Source organism: Anser cygnoides, chromosome Z, assembly GCF_040182565.1.
Source record: "Anser cygnoides isolate HZ-2024a breed goose chromosome Z, Taihu_goose_T2T_genome, whole genome shotgun sequence".
NCBI lineage: Eukaryota > Metazoa > Chordata > Aves > Anseriformes > Anatidae > Anser > Anser cygnoides.
In genome coordinates, this window is record NC_089912.1 from 27,528,815 (window position 1) to 27,550,896 (window position 22,082).

Here is a 22,082-nt window from a genome sequence, read left to right on the forward strand (position 1 = left end):
TTCCTGTTTTGGGCATTATCTCCTGTTTCTCAAATTATTACGATTTTTTTTTTAAACTTTAGTTTTTTAAATAGAAGCCCTACTCAAATTTCTCAAATGAACAGCCTTAGGCATTAGTATATTTGTCTATTTGAATCCAGACATCAAATGAATCAGTGTACAAGGTTTGTTAGAAAACAGCATATATAACTTATTTGTTCCATTTCAGCGGTTTTCAAACCGAAGGTTACAGCCCTGACAATAAGCTGAAAGTTAAGAATTCAGCTGCAGGCAAATTCTTCTACTTACATGCAAGAATAAATAAATAAGGCAAATGCTCTACTATCATTTAGTAGAACTACTATCATTTCGTAGAAACTGGTTCTGAACATAAGAAACCATTACTTCAGAGATCACTTACTATAATTAGGACAAAAGATACTTGTATTACCTCTCAACAACTTCTTTCTATTAGTATGGACACGCTACTGCATCCTGATAAGAAAGTGTCATATTTCAAGAAAAGATAAGTGTTTTATTTGCAGTCAAGAACGCAACTTCCTGAAATCTTTAAGTTTATATAAATCTACATTTTACAGTAGAAAAATATATTGGTATCAATGAAAGAAACATTTCAATGAACTAAACATTCTCCTACACAAACATCTCCCAAACTGTTATTCCTGGAATGTCATGTCAAAAAGCAGAAGTTCGTATGTGTCTGGAATAGCATTAGTTTAAAATGTACTACAAGTCACCTTCTGAGCTATCTCTGTAGAACCAAAGTTGTTACAGTTAAAAGAAATCTGTAAGCAGTTCACTGCCAAAAAGCAGTGAATTCAGACAGAAGTTTTAAACTGATGAAAAGAGAAAGCTTTGACAATGAAAATACCATAGGAAAAAAAACAACTTGACATGTACTTACTAATTTGTTTTCTTGCATGTATATTCTTTGCAACTTCAGACAGCCTTTAGCTATAATGATCATTCCTTCATCTGAGATCTTGTAACACTGCCCAAAATGAATGTCTTTCAATTCTCTGCATTTTGAACCCAGCTGCAATTAATGAAATCAAAGCAAGTATTTAAAAATAAAGAAAAACAATAGGATTTGACTGAGCTAGAAAGTGTTGGGAGTTAAGATTTTTGTGTTGTCCCCTGCCCCTTTAAAAATGATCTTTATTTGCAGATTAAGTACTATATACAAACAAGAAAGATTATAATTATACACTTGACAAAATGACATTGCTAACTACAGTCAACAAAAAGAAGCTAAGAGCTGCACATCAGAACTGCATAATTTATAGGGCATATTTAAGCAAATAAAAATGCCTGCATACTAGACCATCAATAGGATATTTGATTTAATATAACTACTTCATAGCTGACCCTACACACTATTAACAGAAGAATGAAATCTTCTTGCATACCTGAAAAATCTCAATTACATGCTTTTGTGTTGCAAAGAATGTTATTTTAATATTGGTTCCAAATAGTAACTAAGTCCAGTAAAACTCCATGAGCCAGAGGTAGACTGGAGATTACACTTTGAAAGGATTTGATCTCTGTCTCTAAAAAAAAGTATATATTGTCTCTAGAAAATGTATGCCCCTATTAAATCCGTGAAACAGGTACCTTCCTCCTCCATATCCTTGTTTGTATTTGCTGAGAAGCTGAAGGACTAAACATATGAAAGTAATGTGTGGAATGGGTGGTTACCTGCTTTAGGCCTTCGTCGGTGAGTCTGTCTTGATTGCCTACATGCACTTTTTGAATAAGTGGACACTGAGAGGCAACAGCGATGATGGAGGTGTCAGAAAGCTGTTTACACCTGTAAGCGGTATACCTTAGGAGTCCAGGACATTTACATGCTAATATGCATACTCCTTTATCAGATACATTGCGACAATCAGAAATATTGATTTCAGTAATATTCTGGCTTCTTGACACTATCTTTTCCAACAGTTCATCAGTGACCTGCAAGCAAAAACAAATATTTAAATTTAACTTCATCTATAAGCATCTTTTATTCCATTAACACAAAACTGTTTCAAAAATGTGTTTGCATATGCTACTGAAATAATGGAAAGATATGCTTTATGAGGAACATATTACTATAACCAATTTTACAGCTAACTTTAAAGAATTCTGCTCCAATGCTAGTAGTCCTCTTCACATTCTATAGGAAATGAATTCCACTCTTTAGAAGAGAAGGATTCTGTATCAGCACTCTACTTACCTAAGGTAGCATTTACAGAGGAGTAAAAGCTTTGTGTCTCTCTGAAATGCGGCAAGTTTTTACTTAGGCCCTGGCAATCATCCAAGAACTGCTTGCCAACCAGGAAATACTAGTGATGCAGGTGACAATGGGCTTCTTAACAATGGAAAACAGTAACCCAAGGTACCAGTGAAAAGAGAAGAGAAGGAAAGGACACCATAACAGAAAGAAAGGTATTTCAAAAACAGACATTTCCTCCAGCGATTTGCTCAGTTTAAAAACAGAATACTTGTACATTTTAAATGTTAGCAGATGAAAGACCATTAAATCAAAGATACATCCACTATTTTCCCAGAGTTCCTTTGAAGAACAAAGACATCCGCTTTGTGCCTGCACATATTGTTAACTAACATGTCAATAATTTTAGAAGATGCCAGCCCTACAAAGCAAGCAAGAAAGGTAAGATAGTCTTCGTGCTGAAGCATATAAGTTAAAACAAGACAAACAAAACCAAACCAGGTAAGACAAAATACATTAAATTTCCTTGCTTTGAAAAGAAGTTTGATTTCAAAACACCTGAGGTGATACATGAAAAAGTCTGTCTAACAAAACCATACAATACTTATCTGCCATTTAGCACAGATGAGATTTAACTTAAAGCCTGGAGACAGCAACAGAGAGGAACATATATCCTTTCCATTTTTCTCTTATATAGTCAAGAAACAAACACTTTCTTTGCTGCATTCAAACTGTTTTCCATTAGCAGCAAGTCTGATCTTTTTCTTGTTATTTCATCAGACAGCTGTTAGCTAGAAAACATGACAAATTGAAAAAAAAAAAAGCAAAAAACCTACAAAACAAATAAAAAACACATACAATCTCTCTTCAAGCACCACCCCTGACCCACACACACACAAAAAAGCCACCAAACATTCCACACACAAGGATAGAGTTAATAATTGTGCTTAACCTTGTTCAAGAACTCATTGAGGAATTGGCAGGACAGGTTTCTTAGGGCAATGCCAAAACTAATAAAATTCAGTGAGATCCTAACACACCTTATAGCTAAAAATATTAAAAAAACAAACAAACAAACAAACCCTTTGTAGTAGAAATAAAGCTACGTCTCAAGGCAATGAAGAGGGAAGTGATTTGACACATAGTACTTTCACAACAAAAGAAAATGGATCCCTGGTTCAAGTGTGTCTGATTTTTGTTAAGTGACTCCAAAGCAATCTAATACATAACATTTCCACAGTGGTTCAGAATTATGTTAGTTAGTAACTCTAAGACAACTTGTATGGTTTTCTATGAATTGGTGATCTGAAAATAATATCCCATGTACACTCTATGCCCAACCCAGACGAACAGCTTCTTGAAATGGGAACCTGCAACAGCCATTCCCCTGCATCCATTATTTTCATAAAACTCCCAAGAAATTGTTTTTAAAAAGCTCTGTGATTAACAAAGTAACAAGAAGCCTACATGGACAAACAACACAGGCACCCTTAAACAACCTCTCCAAACACGATAGTCTAGGCTCTGTAAGAATCTTACTAAACAAAATCCATGAATCCCAGAAATATTAAGTCTAGGATTGGCTAAAAAAATATCAAAAAGACAAAATCTGTCTTCTCAGTAGGAGAAGACATCAGTGGCATCATCAAAACTTGTTAAAGCAAACAGACCAAGGACCAACTGCAGAACCATTGTTCAAACTAAAGCATCCTCAAAAATTACAAGTACATCTCTCAATCAGTATAAGATCTGATAGCTCTTATGGATATAACTACCACTACCTGATGTAGACCTGAGACACGTAACCCACAATCCACTTCAAACAGCACTTGTGCTCATGCCGTTTTACAATAATCAAGGGAAGCTACAGTCAAAACAGTTAATATAAGGGTTCTGACATTTTCAGCCTCTAGTATGAAACTTATTGAAAGCACAGGTATCACCACTTAATGGGTTTCTTTTGTTTGCCTTTGGTCAGAAGTACAAGTTCTGAGAACAAATTTTAAGTCATCAAAACACAATTTTTCCACAATAATGCCTTCATACCTGTTGACGACTACTGAGATCCAGGCGCTTCCAAAACTGAAAATCTAAACACAGGTCACGCCAATATTTACACACTAATGATGCTGAAAGGCAGCGCTCATTCAGGGATAAATTGGAAAATATCTGTAAAGAAAGGGAAAAAAAGTATTATTTGTCAGAAGTCATCATGAGAGACATTATTTTTTTTTGTTATTAACCTGTCTTGTAAAAGATGGAGAAATATTAGCATGCAATGCTTGACTCTTCTATAAGTTACATACAACTAGATGAGTCACGGACGATAATAAAAACCTACACACCACAACAGCTGACAATATTAGTATGTCACATTGGTATAACCCACAACAAAATATGTCCTACTTATGTACTCATTTCTTAGACAAAATTTAGAATGTGCTTTTGAGATTGCATACTTCAAGAATTATAAATACAGTATTAGATCCAATTGTAGCCTGCATGGGTTATTTGCTAGCCATAGGAATCATGGAATCATAGAATGGCTCGGGATGGAAGGGACCTTAAAAATCATCTATCTCCAACCTCCCTGCCATAGGCAGGGATGCCACCCACTAGATCAGGTTGGCCAAGGCGCCATCCAACCTGGCCTTGAACACCTCCAGGGATGGGGCATCCACAGCTTCTCTGGGCAACCTGTGCCAGTGCCTCACTATTGTTACAGTGAAGAATTTCCTCCTAATGTCTAGTCTAAAGCTATCCTCTTTTAGTTTAAGACCATTTCCCCTTGTCCTATCATCATCTAACCAAGTAAAGAGTCCTTCTCCATTCTTTTTAGAGGACCTCTAAGTATTGAAAGGCCACAACGAGGTCTCCCCAGAGCTTTCTCTTCTCCAGGCTGAACAGCCCCAGCTCTCTCAGCCCTACTTCACAGGAGACGTGCTCCAGTCCTCTGATCATTTTTGGGGCCCTCCTCTGGACCTGCTCTAACAGCCTCACATCCTTCTTGTGCTGGGGGCCCCACACCTGGCTGCAGCACTCCAGGTGGGGCCTCACAAGGGCAGAGCAGAGGGGGACAATCACTTCCCTCCACCTGCTGGCCACCCCTCTGTTGATGCAGCCCAGGATGCAGTTGGCCTTCTGGGCTACAAGCAAACACTCCTGGCTGAGGCTGGGACTTCTGTCCACCAGAACCCACAAGTCCTCTGCAGGGCAGCTCTCAGTGAGTTCTTTTCCCAGTCTGTACTCCAAAAAGTAAATAAAGGTGTTCTCATTTCTACTCTGTATCAGATAGGAAGACCTTTCCTATGTTTTCAATTCAGTAAAGAAATAAAACATCATAAGGGCACTAGAACATCAGTTTTTGGGGAAGGAGGCATGGGATAGTGGAGTAAATCAGCAGAGCAAATCAGTGTCATACAAGAAAACTAAGCATAGAATTAACATTTTATACCTCAACAAAGTATTCATAGTATTTAACATAGAATTCACATTTTATACCTCAAGGTTTGAGTGCTGTAACAGCCTGCAAAACAAAGAATTAACTGCAACTTTACAGCAGGCTCATAAGCTGCTGTTGTTTCTATTATATTCAGTCCTTCCTCAGAAGTACTATTGTTAAAAAGATTGAAAAGGTGTATCAAGACTTAAATGTGAATACACTCTGTAACCACAAATGAACTTTAGTTTGCAAGTCATCCTGCAACAACAAAAAAAAAAAGGCAATCATAGCATCAGGATACATGTAAAGGAATACAGCCTGCAAAACATGAAAGAGTCCTCCCACTCAGTACTTGGATGTCCTCATCAGTTAAGTAGAAGCACTAGGGATAATCTCAAGCAATGTGCTCAAGAAAACCTGAAAGTACAGTGGTATCCTATGGACACATCAGATGTGTAGAAAACACAAAAACAGTCAGAGAAAAGATTAACTATTCATTTTCTTGGATTAAACTGTCCTAAAGAGGGAACAAACAAAAGAACAACACTTTCATCATCTTTGCAGTAAATAGGACAATTAGTCTCAAAAATCGTTAGATTTCTAAAGTAAAGGATCAGAATATAATACCCAGTAACTCAAATAACTTCCTTCATTGTAAGGCCTCCTAGGAATGAGGAGGTGCTTGGCCATTCCCGAAAGATCTGACAGTGATAATACGGAAAAGTCAAATTCACCACCTCCTGCAGTTGCTTGCAAGATTCAACATTTACAACGTTTTCTCCTACCTCTGAAAAAGTCAAGTCTCTTATGTAGGACTCTTTACCATCCTTTAGGAGTCTGCGTGGACCCTATCCTCATGAAAGCCTGTGCTCGATCATCACCAGTGTGAATGAGGGCTTCCCACCAGGGCATCAGTGGAACATGGGATACAAATGTGGATGAAACTGCCTGTTTCCTCCCTTCAGGTCTTTGGATTGGTGACTCTGAGCACAAAGCAAGGAGACGGCTGTGATCAGCATCCGAAAAATACCATAATCTCTGGTCAAGCTGGGAAAATGCACTAAACAGAAAGACTTGGCATCTGATATTCCTATTGCTACAGTGTAGTTTTAACCATTAGAAAAAGAAATCAGTCTGATGATTCTCTGCAACTCTAAGCTACTAAAGCAGTAGGGAACTTGAGTTCCTACTGCCAGCAGGAAACAGAAGACCAAACTTTTTAAGTTACAAAAATCTCTGAAGAGAACAAGGCAACATGATCCATGCTATGTTTGGATGAACATCAGACTGACTGTAGCTAATACTAAGAAGGGATGCTGAGGCTGGCAGTATAAATTACTTTAAACTAGCCAATCCTTGCTACAGTGGGAAATAAATATGCTCAATTATGAAAATATCACCATTACTTTGAGAAACGAGAGCACAAAGTACTTAAAACAAGAACACAGCAAACACAGAACTGGAAAGGCTGTTTCTAATCCAGCTGCCAATGTAAGTAAGAAAGCCTTTGCGTTATTTTTCTTTAAACTGCCATCCTACCAAAAGCTGAATGTCCACACCAAATCACAGACCTACTGCTAAGTCCAGCATGAGACAGCAGTAGCAATGCGAAAACAAAAAGGACACCAGCTTGATTCAGTACTTGGCATGGACAGTGTTTCTGCACTAACAATATTATTTGGGGGAAAAAAAAAATCTGAAAGTGTTTGAGGTCATGTTGTAGCCAACACAGTATGCATCTCTAGCTGCAAAGACAAGTAAGGAGTCTGCAGGTGTTGCAAATTGGCTTATTAAAGAAACAGTAACAAGAGGGAGCCACTAGAGGGAAAAGCAGGTGCTGACAAAGTTGTTGCACTCCAAGTTCCAGGAGGGAAAGGCGCAGGCCCACAAGAAGTTACACAAACCACAGGTGTTCAAGGACCAGGCCTTCTGCTTTATTTTTAATTTTTAGGGTTTCATTAGTTAATTTAATCCCTGATACTTTACAGGCCAGTAATGACCTAGCTGCCCCAGTGTATTGGGTTCAATGGCAGGGTTCGGGGGTGGGGGGGGGGCTGCAGTGGCAGCCCCCCGTGAGAAGAATCCAGAAGCCACCCCGTGGCAGATAAGGGACAATTTCAGCCGGCCCCAAGGGGGCCCACCGCTGCCCAGAGTCAAGCCATGAGCAACACAGTCTGTGCCTCTGTGACAGCACATCCAAGAAAACGAAAAACAAACAAAAACCTGCTGCTCAACAGCAGGTGGGAGAGCAAGGAGGAGAAACCTCCCCGCAGACACCAAAGTCAGCGCAGAAGGAGGGGGTGGAGGCACTCCAGGCCCCGGAGCCAAAGCCCCCTGCGGCCTGTGGAGAGGCCCCTGGTGGAGCAGGCTGCCCCCCCCCCCCCCCCCCCCCCCGTACCCCCCTTCTCGAACCTTGGGAAACTGACCAAACACCACAGCAAATATACCAAAACTTCTAGACTGTTACTTAGATAATGCCTTCATCCTCTTTCCCTGCTCATTCAACTTCAAACAGCTCTGTCAAACACTACATACCACACCTTTAATACCTTCAATAGCCCTTTTTAACACTTCTTATCTTTCTCCAGCCTGTACTTTCACCAAAGGCTGTCATTGGCCAACTTAATTCCATACCTTTCTCCCTCCAGGATGCTGAAAACATCCCATCAAAGCCTGTCCTCGCTAGGATTCAGGCCGCAACACAGGCAGCCTTCCTTGCCTGCCATTCTTTCATCTCTCTTCCTCTCCTTTCTCCCCCTGAAGATTTTCTTCCTCTTTCTCCAACCCTCTGCCTCACTACCTGCTACACTGTCAATACCATTAGTTTCGCACTCTGCTTTTCCTTCTCATCTCCCCTCCTGACATACACCTTCAGGGCCTCCCGCAGGAGGGCCCCCCACAGTGACTGTTCACTACATCCTCCCACCCTCCGGAGCCCCCCCCCTCCCCATGTATCTGACCAGGCTCCAACCACAATGAACTTTCAAGAGCCCCCAGGACACCGGGTCCCCAGGACTCACCCCGAGCACTCCCCCACCCCGACCCCGAGTCTCCCACATGACCCCTGTGCTGCGCACTATCACCACTCCAGCCAGGATCGGCAGGTGGGCACCCCTGCTCTGCAGGTATTACTCCCTGTCCCAAAGGATGAACTCCTTCCCATTCTTGTATAGCAGCTCTCCTCCTGATTCCCCATTTCTTCCCCTGTAAACAACATACTTATAGACATCATTTCCCCCCAAGAGTATAAGTTAGGTCCTAGGAACTGGTCTAATTGTTCAGCTAGCCTGATAGGGTCCTCAATTAAAGACTTCATCTCCTTCTTAAAACCCCTAACACCTCTCTGCCGGTAAGGTGGGGGGGGGGAGTTCACCTAAGAGGATACACAGTTAGGGTTAGTACTGTTAGTATCAGGGAAGGCAAAATTCTCAATATCTCTTCTACCTTGTTCTAGTTCTTGCCAGAGCCTAGAGTACGCTTCTTCTCTAGGGACAGTGTTAATTGCAGTCCCTGTCTCCCTTCCTGGAGCAACTGCTGCTGCCACCGGTGCAATATTAGGATTATAGGGAGCATAATTTGGCTCCTTCTCCGAAAATGGAATCTTATTGTTTACATATAAATTTAAAGCCTGAATTTTCATCAGACCCGTACTTTGGCCAAAATACTGCTGTTTCCTTAATTGGTTCTTTTGTCCAGACCGATATGCAATATTTAACCATTTTCTTCTTTTATCATCTCCTCTAATTTTGGGATTATTTTTCCAATTTCTTATAATTCTTCAGGAAGAACTATCAGTAGGCACTCCCCCAGGGATATCTCCCTGTCCCCTGGAACTCATATTTCCCATTTTTCCTAGCCCTTGTCAGTGTGCTGCTACAGAAATTTCCCTCCTGCAGGGTACAACACACTAACGTTCCGATTCTGGAAAATGGGGGTGTACTGCCAAGCACTTCCCTGTGCAAGGGGTACCGCACACCTATGAGTTTACCAGATTCCCTGGTGTATTGCCAAGCACTTCCCCGTGCAAGGGCTTACCGTACATCAAATTTCCCGAGACTCTTCCTTTCTCTTCCTTATCTCATGCTTCGTCCGTCTCCAGCTGTGCCCCTTGCAGAGCTACGGAACCGCAGATCAGGACCCCACACTCACTTCGTACAAAAGTATGTCTCAATCACACGTCACACAGAGTCTCACCTGACCCCTAAGGCAATACTTAATATTTCCTACCATGGTCTGTGCACAGAGTTACCGGATCAATTCTCAAACCTGGAGTGCCTACCTTCTTCCCTTCCCCACTACTTCATGGATCCTGCCTCTTTAATCAGTCTCGGGCCCTCTGTCAGCTCTCCGCAGAACCGCCACCGTAGATGCACAGGACCGCTGCTGAAATCAGTGGGGCATGCCTTCCTGCTGCTGCAGCGGTGGGGCTCCTCAGTACGTGACTGGCTCCTGGACGAGTCCCCAAATTGTGAGAAACACTCTGCAGCCAATAGCTTAGGCTCAGGTAAGGATCTCAGTGAAGTAGTAATTTATTCGCAATTGCAATGGCGGGTGTCCCACAAGCAGAAGCGTACCTACTAGTCACACAGTATGGTTTATATACTTTATTTCTCGATAGCTGGGACCCTCCCCTGTTTCCCCATTGACTGGGTAATGCAGGTTCACAATCTATCTGATGCTTCACAGACAATGCATGGCCTTCAGCTGCTGGCCTGTTAAATTTCAAATTGCTTTTGACTTTTTTACTGTTTGAAGTGGTAATGTTTCTTCACTTATCTGACTTGACCTAACACCGTGATTTTCACCTAATTGTTCTAAGGAGTCTGGTTGTCTGCATTTTACAAGGTCGCCTGCTAAGTTTTCTTACCACTGCAAGCATATCTCAATACCACATTCCTTACCTTTAAACAATGTAACTCTGCAAAAACAACATTTTTATTCCCACAGCTGGTAGGGTGCTATGTTTTGGATCAGGACGAGAAGAGTGCTGATAACATGCTGATGTTTTAATTGTTGCAGAGCAGTGCTTACACCAAGCCAAGGACTTTTCAGCTTCTTGCTCTGTTCTGCCAGCGAGCAGGCTGGGGGTGCAGCAGGAGCTGGGAGGGGACAGACCCAGGACAGCTGACCCAAAGTGGCCAAAGGGGTATTCCATACCATCTGACGTCATGTTAAACAATATATAGGGGTGGCCGGCCGGGGTGGGGGGCCAGCTTCTCAGGGATAGGCTGGGCATCAGTCAGCGGGTGGTGAGCAATTGCATTGTGCATCATTTGTTTTGTACACATTATTAGTAGTAGTACTATTATCATTATTATTATTATTGTTATTACTATTTTCCTGTCTTAATAAACTGTCTTTATCTCAACTCACAGGCTTCACTTTCCCGTTTCTCACCCCCAACCCGGAGAGGGAGAGGGGAGGGTGAACGAATGGCTGTGTGGTGTTTAGCTGCCGACCGGGTTAAACCACAACAAGAGGCTACATTCAGAGACAGTAGCTGATCCTGAGTAAGAGTTTGCAACGTTAGATTGGTGTCTGATTAGCCAACTGAATCAACTCAGTCTGCAATTACGCAATTACCCTACAGAGCAAAAAGGAAGCAGCAGGAATATGCAGCTAGAGGTTACAAAGTGATAGACGCTGCTCTTAGCAGCCACTTGCTAACAGACTGGCCTAGTTGCAATGCAAAACCCAACTTTAATTTCTGTCCCTACAAAGTTAACAGGAGATACTGATGCCATACCTTTCATATTAATGTGAAGAAAGGGTTCCAACTAATGAGCAGATTATCTTTACTTGAAAGAGCTGATAGTCTTAATCCCAGCTACCCACGCTGTCCTCACTACAAGAGGCCTGTGCTGCTTGTGAATCACCACAACAGTTTAAGATGGAGATGATGAAACATGCAAAAAATCTGTTAAAGAACAAACACAGACACTTCTGAACAAGATAAACGGATAAATGCATAGGAAATGAAAACACCTTGCAATTACTTTACTTTGTATTCAAACAGTGCCCAACTTGTAAGATTATTACTCCTCTCCGTAACACATATGGACATATTCAGGGATGTAGAGCAATCCTAGAAAGACTTAAACATTATTAGGAAAAGTTTTACTGGACATGCTAGGCCCCAGGGCAAGGGTGAGTGTCAAGGCACCTGCCCTCAGGAGAAGCAGTAACTTCATCCCAAGACTTCTATCTTCCCCATCACACAAGTAATTCTGTAATGTGAAAACCTACATGCTTACATGAAACCCAACTTTTCGCACGTACCTTTGGAAGGCAAGACAACTACTTGCTTTTACAATTCTGCAACAAATCACAGAACATATCAAGACATCTTACAGAACTGTACTACTGACAGTAACGTCCACATTACCTTTGCTTCTACTAGCATACCTTTCTTTTTCTAAATATGCCCTTCCCATGCACTTCCATAAGTTCAGCAAGTCACACAGCCACAGCACAGTGCAGTTAAAGCTGGTTCATTTCCCTACTGCAGTCATAGAGTCACAGTGAGCTTCATGAAAACAAATCAATGGCACCGTGTTGGACATGGATAAAGAATAAGAAGTTAATCAGACTAGTTAAGATTGAAAGATCATTTACCTCTCTGCACCAACCGCAAAGTTGCTAAAACTTCTTCCATTATTCTCAATACTTGAAACAAGTTTTAGACAGCACAAACTAATGGGAACACTAGCTTAAGAGGGAAAAAAAGACAGCATTGCTACAGTGACTCTGAACTTGTGGATAAAGTCCAATCTGAGTAATGTATTTTGATCCCTCTCTCTGTCTTCTGACCAGGACAAAAAAGTACCAAGCTACTAGAATATGTATATCCTTTTTTTTTTTTTCATGTGATTTGTTTTTAAAACCAAAGATCCTAGCTCTGGTCTGTCTGATGACTTTTGAACCCTGGTATCTTTCTTTTTTTAAATAAAAAATGAACCCTCCTTATATCACTCAGATAATCTTAAATGCAATGCTAGTAATTTAGTATCAACATTATCAAAAGCAAACACGCAATCTTAGTAAAGCAAGGAAAGAATGTGGGGAAAAAAAAGTCAATCAGTTGAGTAAAAATGCAAGAAAAGGAACCAGTAGTACTCGAAATAACAATAATGTATTTATGAAAATCTTATGCTAAATAAAATACACACACATCTTCCATTCACTGCACATTACCTCTGAGCTAAAAATCGATGTCTATGCTGCAAACAGAGCAGAAAGTGTTCATGATTTCTCAAAAAGAAAGTAGTAAATTGATAGAGAAGATGTCAAAAAGGTCAACCATTCATTCTAAAAGCTCCTTTCCCAGTTGTGGAGCAAGTTAAGTACACCTAGATCATCCCTGATAAGGCCATCCCACTTGTTCAAAAGGAATAAATAAATAAAAATCCCAGCACCTTACACATCCTCAAAGACAGGAAACAAGCTTTGCCAAAACTAACTGTTCTCACAGTGTGTCATTTTCCAAGTATCTCACCGAAATTTCCCTCACATCAAATTAAACATATTGTTTCTTGTTATATGACAAAGAACAGGAACACAGTAAAGCTTCTTATCGATTTTCTCACAACAGAGGAGTGCGTGTCAGTCTCCCCTTAGAACAGAAGTGTTGTTCAGTTTGAACAGTATCTTCAAGCTGTCATCACAGGCCATGTTTCCACAGTCTGTAGGTCTCCTTTGATTCCTTTCCAATTTGTCTGTGGGCTTTCCAAGCAGACCCCCGTGCCTTATGCAGTACTCCACCAGAGGCCTTACGAACACCAAGAAGATGAGAAAATTTCTCTTTTGTGCTCCACATAGACAGTTCCTGTTAATACAGCTCTGCTAAAGGAGGACGTGCTCCCTCCGCCTGCCCCGGGTGCTGCAGCAGCAGCACACAGTATATGTGCGCCTTTCAGTCCAGCAGATTGAGTGGCATGGAAACAAATGCCACGGATACCAGAGGACCCAGGACGCAGAAAAAGTATTACAGGTGATTAGAAGTATATGTAGAGCATAAGATCCAGCATGGACAGATGTCTGTCAGTTGCTAGATACTTTGTTTACTCTGGATGAAGAAAAAATACTTTGATTTTGCAGAAGAACGGAGAACAGGCTGTAGCCCAGCACAATGGAACCACACAGCCAGAACAAGAACCAGGTGGGAATTACCAGACACAGGCTGGGGTTGACGAACCTAGAACTTGTAAAAATAGGTTAATAACTGCAGCAGAGGCAGCAAAATGAATGGTAAATTTCCAAACCTGACTCAGAGGGGAAGCTGGTTTTTAGATTTGTGCAAGACCTAAGGGCAATTAATAAATAGGTAGTAATACCCCACCCAGTAGTCTCTGATGCATTAACCTTGTAATAACCAGCAGATGTGAAATATTTCTCTGTAATTGATTTCTATGAAGCTTTCTTCAGTACTCCAATACATAACGATTCTCAGTATATATCTGCCTTTACATAAGAGGGGCAACAAATAACGTGGACTGCATTACCACAAGGATTTGCAGGATCAACTACAACATTTTCAAAGATTTTAGACATGCAGTGTTCCATTACCAATTAACCCTGTGCAGATTCAGCATGCTGTTGATTTGCTAATTGCTAGTTCAAAAAGGGAAAGTTGTGTAAAAGATAGAAAGGCTTTACTGGTTGCTTTAGCTGAAAGAGGCCACCAAGTTCCCCAAGCTAAATTGCTATTTTGTAAAGAAGTGGAATATACAGGATATGCATTATCCGAAAGAGGCAGAAAAACATCTTCAGAGTGAATAATATACATTCAGTATACATTTAAGCCTATAAAAAAGAAACAGATCAGAGCATTTTTAGGCACTGCAGGATTTTGCAGACCCTGTTTATCAGTCCTTTGCAAAACAGCTGCACCATTGGTGGCCTGTGCAAAAGCAGACACCAAAGAAGCACTGTAACAGACTTCAGATTCTGACAAAGTATTTGTAACATTGAAGAAAGCTTTGATGACAGCACCCACATTTGGGATGCCAAGTTACAGTAAGCCATTCCATTTATCTGTGCATGAAAGAACACAAGTGGCCTATGGGGGTCTTGGCTGGGATGCACCCAGTGGGTTACTGTTCAGCCCAGTTATTAAATGCATGCAGGTATGTGTTAAAATAACAGCCTCAGCTGCACTGATTTTCAAGAAAATTATCAGAACATTGTGTTAGGACAACCATTGATTGTAAACACCTCACATGAGGTTAACAAAGGCCAAGTGCAAAGTCCTGCATTTGGGCTGGGGCAATCCAAAGCACAAATACAGGCTGGGCAGAGAATGGATTGAGAGCAGCCCCGAGGAGAAGAACATGGGAGTGCTAAGAGGTGCTGGGGGGGCTGTTTAACATAAGCCAGCAATGTGCGCTTGCAGTTCAGAAAACCTGGGCTGCACCAAAAGCAGCGTGGCCAGCAGGGTGAGGGAAGTGATTGTCCCCCTCTGCTCTGCTCTTGTGAGACCCCCCTGGAGACCTGTGTTCAGCTCTGGGGCACCCAGTGTGAGAAACTAAGTTGTGTTTTTGCAGTAGAGAATTAATTTTCTGTATTCCAAGGTAGCTGTGTAGTCATAAGAAGAAGAAATGCTAAGTAGGTAAGTGGACAGTGTAAGGCCTCACTGTTCCAAAATAAGGTAGAAGCTTGAGGAAAACAGGATGAGCAGTGTGAGAACAGTAAAACAAAGATCACAAGTTCTCAAAGCATAAGAAAGGAGAAATCAAAGGGTTGAAAAAAAGAAAAACTGCACAAATATGGTATAGAGGAGCGTCAAGTAGCTTGTGAACCTGTAGTACTCAGACAATGAGGAAACAGGGGAGGTGATCAGGCGGCGGGTAACAGGGAATAAAGGTTATGACTATGTTTACTAAAACGTGCTCCTGATTGACAGGACACCCGCCATTGCAATCGCGAATAAAATAGGTTCACAGAAGATCCTGTCTGAAGAAAATTATTTGAGATGTTTCTCACACCAGCACAAGGACATTGGCCCATTAGAGTGAGTCCAGAGGAGGACCATGAAGATGATCAGAGGGCTGGAGCACCTCTCCTATGAAGACAGGCTGAGTGAGCTGGGGGTGTTCAGCCTGGAGAAGAGAAGGCTCCGGGGAGACCTTACAGTGGCCTTCTAGTACCCAAAGGGGACCTAGAGGAAAGCTGGAGAGGGACTCTTTGTCAGGGACTGTGGTGACAGGACAATGGGGAATGGTTTTAAACTAAAATAAGGTGGATTTAGATTGGATATAAGGAAGGAATTCTTCACTCAGAGGGTGGTGAGGCCTTGGCACAGGCTGCCCATAGAAGCTGTGGATGCCCCATCCCTGGAAGTGCTCAAGGCCAGGCTGGATGGGGCTTTGAGAAACCTGCTCTAGCAGGAGGTGTCCCTGCCCATGGCAGGGGTTTGGAATTAGATGGTCTTTAAGGTCCCTTTCAACCCAAACCATTCTGTGATTCTAAGTCAAACTGAATTTAACTAAATGTGTGTCTCAAGTGTTGAGTTTTCAGAGACTCCAGAAGTACCGACTGCTGTTGCCAACAGCAAAGAACACCCTCTTCAGAAGGTGAAATGTCTTGCACCCAGCTACCTCATTACAGTTACCAGATGAAGGGAAACTACATCATGGCTGTGTAGAGGTCACCCAAAAATCAAGAGAAGGTAAGTGCAGACCTTACAGATATACCCCTGCCAACTCCAGACTTGACTGCTTTTGTAGATGGATCATCTTATGATCTGGAAGGAAGGAGAATAAAAAGGTATGACATCGTAACTCGGAACTAGGTACTAGGAGCAGAGAGCCTCTCACAAACACCGAGCTCACGCAGCTGAGCTGACAGCCCTGACAGAAGCCAGAGGGGAAGAAAGTGAACATCTACACAGTCTTGAAATATGCTTCTGTTATCTGCTGTGCTATAGGACAGTTGCAAAAACAGAAGTGGTACCCAAACAGTGAATGTTGAACAGATTAAAATTTTATTAGAAGCTACTAATCTCCCAGAAGAGATTAGTGGCAGCACAGACTGAAGAAACAACTGTCCCAACCTGGAAGGCAGATGTAAGCATGGTACAGTTCTTATTAAAAGATGTAGTGACCGGGTTTGGAACCCCAGAAGAGATTGATTCAGACCACGGGAGCCATTACAGAGCTCAGGTTTTAAAAAGGTTATATGAAACATTAGGCATCACCCAACAATTGCATAACCCTTTTCGTCCACAACAGTCAGGTAAAATTGAAAAATAGCTTATCTAAAATTTGAGCAGAAACCAATCTGAAGTGGACAGATGCCCTATCTATTGCTTTAATGCATATAAGATGGAGGCCAAAGCAGATAGGATTAATGCTAGCTGAGGTATTATTTGGGATAAATTTGTAGATTCCAAATAGCTAAGTAGCTGCACAGACTAACTTCTTGGAAGGGGATGAGAGGCTAACTCCATAGTTGTCAGAAATGCGTACTTATACAAAATCCTCCCAATGCCAAGCTCAGCTACAGCAACAAGTGTCTTTTAGGAGGGAAAATGCAGCCTTATGAACCAGGTAATTACGTATGAATGAAAAGAAAAATCAGCTAAGCCCAGGGTGGGATGGGCCTATTTTGGTATTGTTCACTTTCTTTTCTGCTGTACGCGTAAAAGGAAAGAACACTCCGATACATCATCCTGATGTAAAATTTGTCAGGACTAAAGAAGTCAAAACTATTTCCATCCTTTGAAAATTATATGAAAAAAGACAATTGCATGGTCCGAGATAAGAAAAATATACTTGTCATTAACTGTAGTAAATACAGGCTTAATAATATTACTAGTGGTGCTATTTTTAATCCTTAATCTTTGTTAAGGATTAAGGCAGAGGGAAAGATGAATGCTACTGATTACAAAAACAGATAAAAACAAATATAGCATTCCGTTTGGTGTGAGCTGAGATGGACTGTAAGAACAAATACAGAATAATGACTGAGTCAGATTAAAAAAACAACAACTATTATTCTATAACCAAGAGCTGACAAAGCAGTGTGTAAAATCCTGTTTGAAGATGGGAAATTCAATTCGAAACTGCTAATTGAGCATGAAGAAGTTTTTACAAAATGCTACTGGTATGATATCTTTATAAAATAGTCACCCAGGGTCACTGAAACGTTACATTTACTGACACACCCTGCTGTAATTTTATTGATTTAAATGTTCTTGCTGTTTGTATGGACTGTTCGCTTGCCCATGAAAACTCAGACTGCATTTTTAAGTTACGTATGATATGCTCTGATATTGAGGAAGGTATAGGCATGGGTGGCCAAAAGAGGAGACTGTGAGTAAAGTGCCTGCCGCTCTGCACCTGCCCTGCGTTACCTGTCCGTAGGGGAAGGCGCGCTGTTCTCCTGGCAGCCAGGCACTGCTCGCTTTGCCTCTGCCCAGAGCTGCGAGCACTGGCCTGAGCACTCTCATGGGATGCACCAGGAGCAGCAAACTGATCATCCAACAAAAACACCCCAAGTCCTGTTTTGAGAACACTTCAGCAAAGAGCAAGGACTCGGGGAGATGTAACGGAGGGGGGAGGCAACAGAAGGCCGTACCTGTCCCATGCCAGGAGCCCTGCTCTGCATGGAAAGGAGAGGAGATGGCCCAAGGGCCAGCACTGCTGTGGGGGCACAACCAGACACGTCTGCACAGTGTTTTATTGCAAACTGCATATGAACTACTGCAAACTGCAGTGGGGGAGCTGTCTCCTCATTTCCCTAATGGAGGAGGGGTCTCATGATCATCACCAAACTTTAGTAAAACTCTGTAAATCTACTGTTGAGTCCTGTTTCCTCCTTGGTGGGGAACGTCCCAAGTCACCTCTGTGACAGAGTCCTGAAGCTGTCATTGCTTGTCCTTGTATTAAGTTTTTTTTCCTCCACTGACTATTATGAAAAGGTTATTAAGACTTTGTGTATATTTGTCTCCCATCATCCCACAATAAAGTAGGATCTTTGGAGAAGGGTTCATATTTAGGACATAGTATCTGTACCAAAACCCAGCAGGCCTTTAGGCCCCTGTATAATCCAGTTAATGAGAAGACTCCTCAGAAATCTGCAGTTAAAAGTCCCATAACAGAACAGGATGACGAGGAAGCACCTAAAACAAAAACAACAAATCACCACACACACGCAAATCTAGCTAAGGACTTAGGGGCAACTAAAAAACCGCGTAAGAATACTGGTAAAGAGTTTATTCCTTGCTGCTAGTATTAAAGGCAAGATTCTTCAAAAACCCTGCAGAAGGAGCTAGGCTACAGAGACTAAAGAGACCCAGCTACTGGGAGGTAGGGGACCAGTAGGAAAGGAACAAGTCAAAAAACTTGGAAGTACAGATACCATCAAGGTACTGTTTCAATGCGAAGTAGAAAGCCATCCAGAAAAGCATTTAAACTAGTCCACAGGTGAGAGGGGCATGACATATCCTCACTATTAAAAGAGCTGGTTTATGACAGAGTTAGATTACAATTTTTAAAAACATGAAACTGAAAAGTGCTGAATTAACTACAGAAGAAGTCATACCACTAATCTGAAAAAATGTTTAAGGTGTACCAGTTGATTTCAAATCTTAAAACAGAAAAACATCAGGGATAACATGGTCTTAAATTAACAGTGGCCAACAGATGGACTCTTTAGTAAAACTACAAGGCCAACTTTCAGTCATGCAATCAGAGAAGAGACTAATTCAGATATGACAGCTCATGATTTTTATACATCTGCATGTCCTGGTTTTAGCTAGGATAGAGTTAATTTTCCTCCTAGTAGCTGGTAGGGTGCTATGTTTCGGATTTAGGATGAGAATAATGTTGATAACAAACTGATGTTCCAATCGTTGCAGAGCAGTGCTTACACCAAGCCAAGGACTTTTCAGCTTCTCACACTGTCCTGCCAGCGAGCAGGCTAGGGGTGCAGTAGGAGTTGGGAGGGGACAGACCCAGGACGACTGACCCAAAGTGGCCAAAGAGGTATTCCATACCATATGGCATCATGCTAAACAATATATAGGGGTGGCTAGCCAGGGTGGGTGACCGGCTGCTCAGGGATAGGCTGGGCATCAGTCAACGGGTGGTGAGCAATTGCATTGTGCATCACTTGTTTTGTACATATTAATATTATTATTTTATTTTCTGTCCTAATAAACTGTCTCTATCTCAACCCACAGGCTACAGTTCTCTCGTTTCTCTCCCCCATCCCAGAGAGGGAGGGGGGAGGGTGAGCGAACGGCTGTGTGGTTAGCTGCCAGCCGGGTTAAACCACAACACTGCCAAAGGGAATTTGAGTAATGAATCTATAAAACACGGTGTGCCCTTACAAGGCAGGTGACACGTATCAATATATGCACCTCAAAAAACAAAACAAAATGATGTGCACGACAGAGAGTAGACGGCCCATGTTTGACAACAGCAGAGTGAGCATTCGGGAAATACCTCCTACACCGGGGTTGCACAACGAGCAGCACAGACCTGCTCACAGATAGGACGAGTGCCCTGCCTCTCACTCCTCCATTATCACACCCTGCTTTACGTTCAGCCATCTGACCCCAGAGTAAACTGCTCCAGGACTCCGAGCTCTGCACCCCAGCACGTAAAGACACACTTGCATCACTGTGGAGGACATCACAGACCCCAGCTCCAGCCAGGAGAGTGTTTTTACCTAAGGTTTAGGTGAAGAAAGACGAGGACATTCTAACTAGACCGCCAGAGTAGCTTAAAAGTGAAAAGTTACTTGAAAAGAGAACAGTAACAGCGGGAGCGCCACGGGACACAAGGCAAGACCGGGGTTTGAAGATACAAAGTAAGAGGCTGCCAGGGAAGGTGGTTGAAGGGACTCGGCTCCCTGGGGGGTTTATCAGGGCGACGGCTGCGTTTCGGGGCCGCCCCCCCGCTCCTGCCCCGCGACCCACCTTGAGGAGGATGGAGGGCGGCAGCTGGTTGATGTCGGGGGCGGCCAGCGGCTCTCGGCAGCCGTCTCCGGGGTGCTCCTGCGGCTCCTGGCAGCCCACCGGGCCGCTCCTCTCTTCCTCCGGATCCTTCTCGCCCTCGGCCGGGGGCGGCGGAGGCGGCGGGGCGGGCTGCCCCCCTCCGCTCCCCTCGCTGCCGTCCGCGCCGTCCGAGGGCAGGGCGCGCGGCTGGGGCTCGCCGGTCGGGCACTGGCAGGCGGCGGCCTCGGTCTCGGCGCTGGCGGCGGCGCTGGCGGCGTTGCAGCGCGGCTGCTTGCAGGGCGGGCAGGCGGGCAGGCCGGCGGCCCCCTTGCGCTTGCACACCATGTCGGAGAGCGCCTCGGTAGGCGGCCCGGCCGGTCCCGGGAGGAGGCCCCGCAGCGGCGAGGGCAGCAGGCCCGAGAGCAGCAGGCGCTGGCGGCGGCCCCGCGGCTGCCAGGCGGCGGGCGGCAGGCGGAGGAGGAGGAGGCGGCGGGCGGAGGGCGGCAGCGGGTGCCCGCCGGGCGGCGTGGGCGCGGCGGTGGGCGGGCTGGCGCCGTGCACGACGAAGCAGAGCATGCAGGGCCCCCGCAGGAAGCAGCTGCGGCTCCGCGCCGCCACCTTCCTCCGCCGGCGGCGGCGGCGGCGGTGGGTGGTGGCGGCGCTGTCCCGGCTCCGGCTGGTGGCCCCCTTGGCGAGCAGGTGGCCCATATAGGAGGCGGCGGAGGAAAGGGCCCGCGGGGCGTCACCGGCGGGCGGCGCCGGGCGCTGCCATGCTGCCGGCGGCAGGTGGCGGCGCCGGGGGACGGCGGGGCGGGTTCCGGGACGCGGAGCGGGGAGGGAGAAGGAGGGAGGCTTCCCCTGCCGCCGCCGGGGCACGGCAGGCGGCGCTGCCGGCGGGACGCTGCGGGGCACGGGCGCCGGCGGCCGGCGGGGGCGCTGCGAGCCCTCCGGAGGAGCTCGGCGCCCTCCGGAAAGCTTTGGAGGGGCTGGGAGGCGGTGCAGAGGGCCGGGTCGGTGCTCAGATCGGCGCCGAAAACACGGGATCTGGGGCAAAACTGGCCGGGAAGGCGGCGAAGGGGCGCAGTGCGTGCGGCTGCGCAGGACTGCGAGCGCCGAGGGTGGCTCCACGGCTCTGCAACGGACTGCGGCTGGAGCCAAGGCCACCGAGTGCTTTCTCCGGCCAAAGCCCCCGATCGTCTCCGACACCGCCCCGTGCCCTGCTTCCTGCTGCCCCCTGCACCCTGCCCGGCCGCAAACAGGGGCTGGGCCTGCTCGCTGCCCTTCTGCCTGTGCCACCGTGGGCCCAGCTACTGCATTAATACACGCTTGGCAAATTTGACTTGTGTGTGTCAGCATCCAGTTCCCAGTCATTCACATAAGGTGACTTACATGTGTATTTTTAAGTACACGTTGAAATTTGCCTTTAGTGAAAGGTGTTCGCCTGAGTGAAAGCGGAGGGACAAAGCAAGCTATGGTTAGGATCT

The 22,082-nt window shown here is 44.2% G+C and overlaps 1 protein-coding gene across 1 annotated transcript in view; it reads right to left on the reverse strand.

Moving 5' to 3' along the window:
- The window catches only part of FBXL17 (F-box and leucine rich repeat protein 17), a 330,870-nt gene extending 309,447 nt beyond the window's left edge, over window positions 1–21,423 (reverse strand). The window contains exons 1-4 of the mRNA XM_066988859.1: window positions 20,581–21,423; window positions 4,262–4,384; window positions 1,699–1,956; window positions 905–1,036 (exon numbers count right to left, since the gene is read on the reverse strand). Coding sequence (XP_066844960.1) covers window positions 905–1,036; window positions 1,699–1,956; window positions 4,262–4,384; window positions 20,581–21,306 — 1,239 coding nt within the window. The 5' untranslated portion in view covers window positions 21,307–21,423. The remainder of the gene's footprint in view (window positions 1–904; window positions 1,037–1,698; window positions 1,957–4,261; window positions 4,385–20,580) is intronic.
- Window positions 21,424–22,082: the final 659 nt, after the last annotated feature.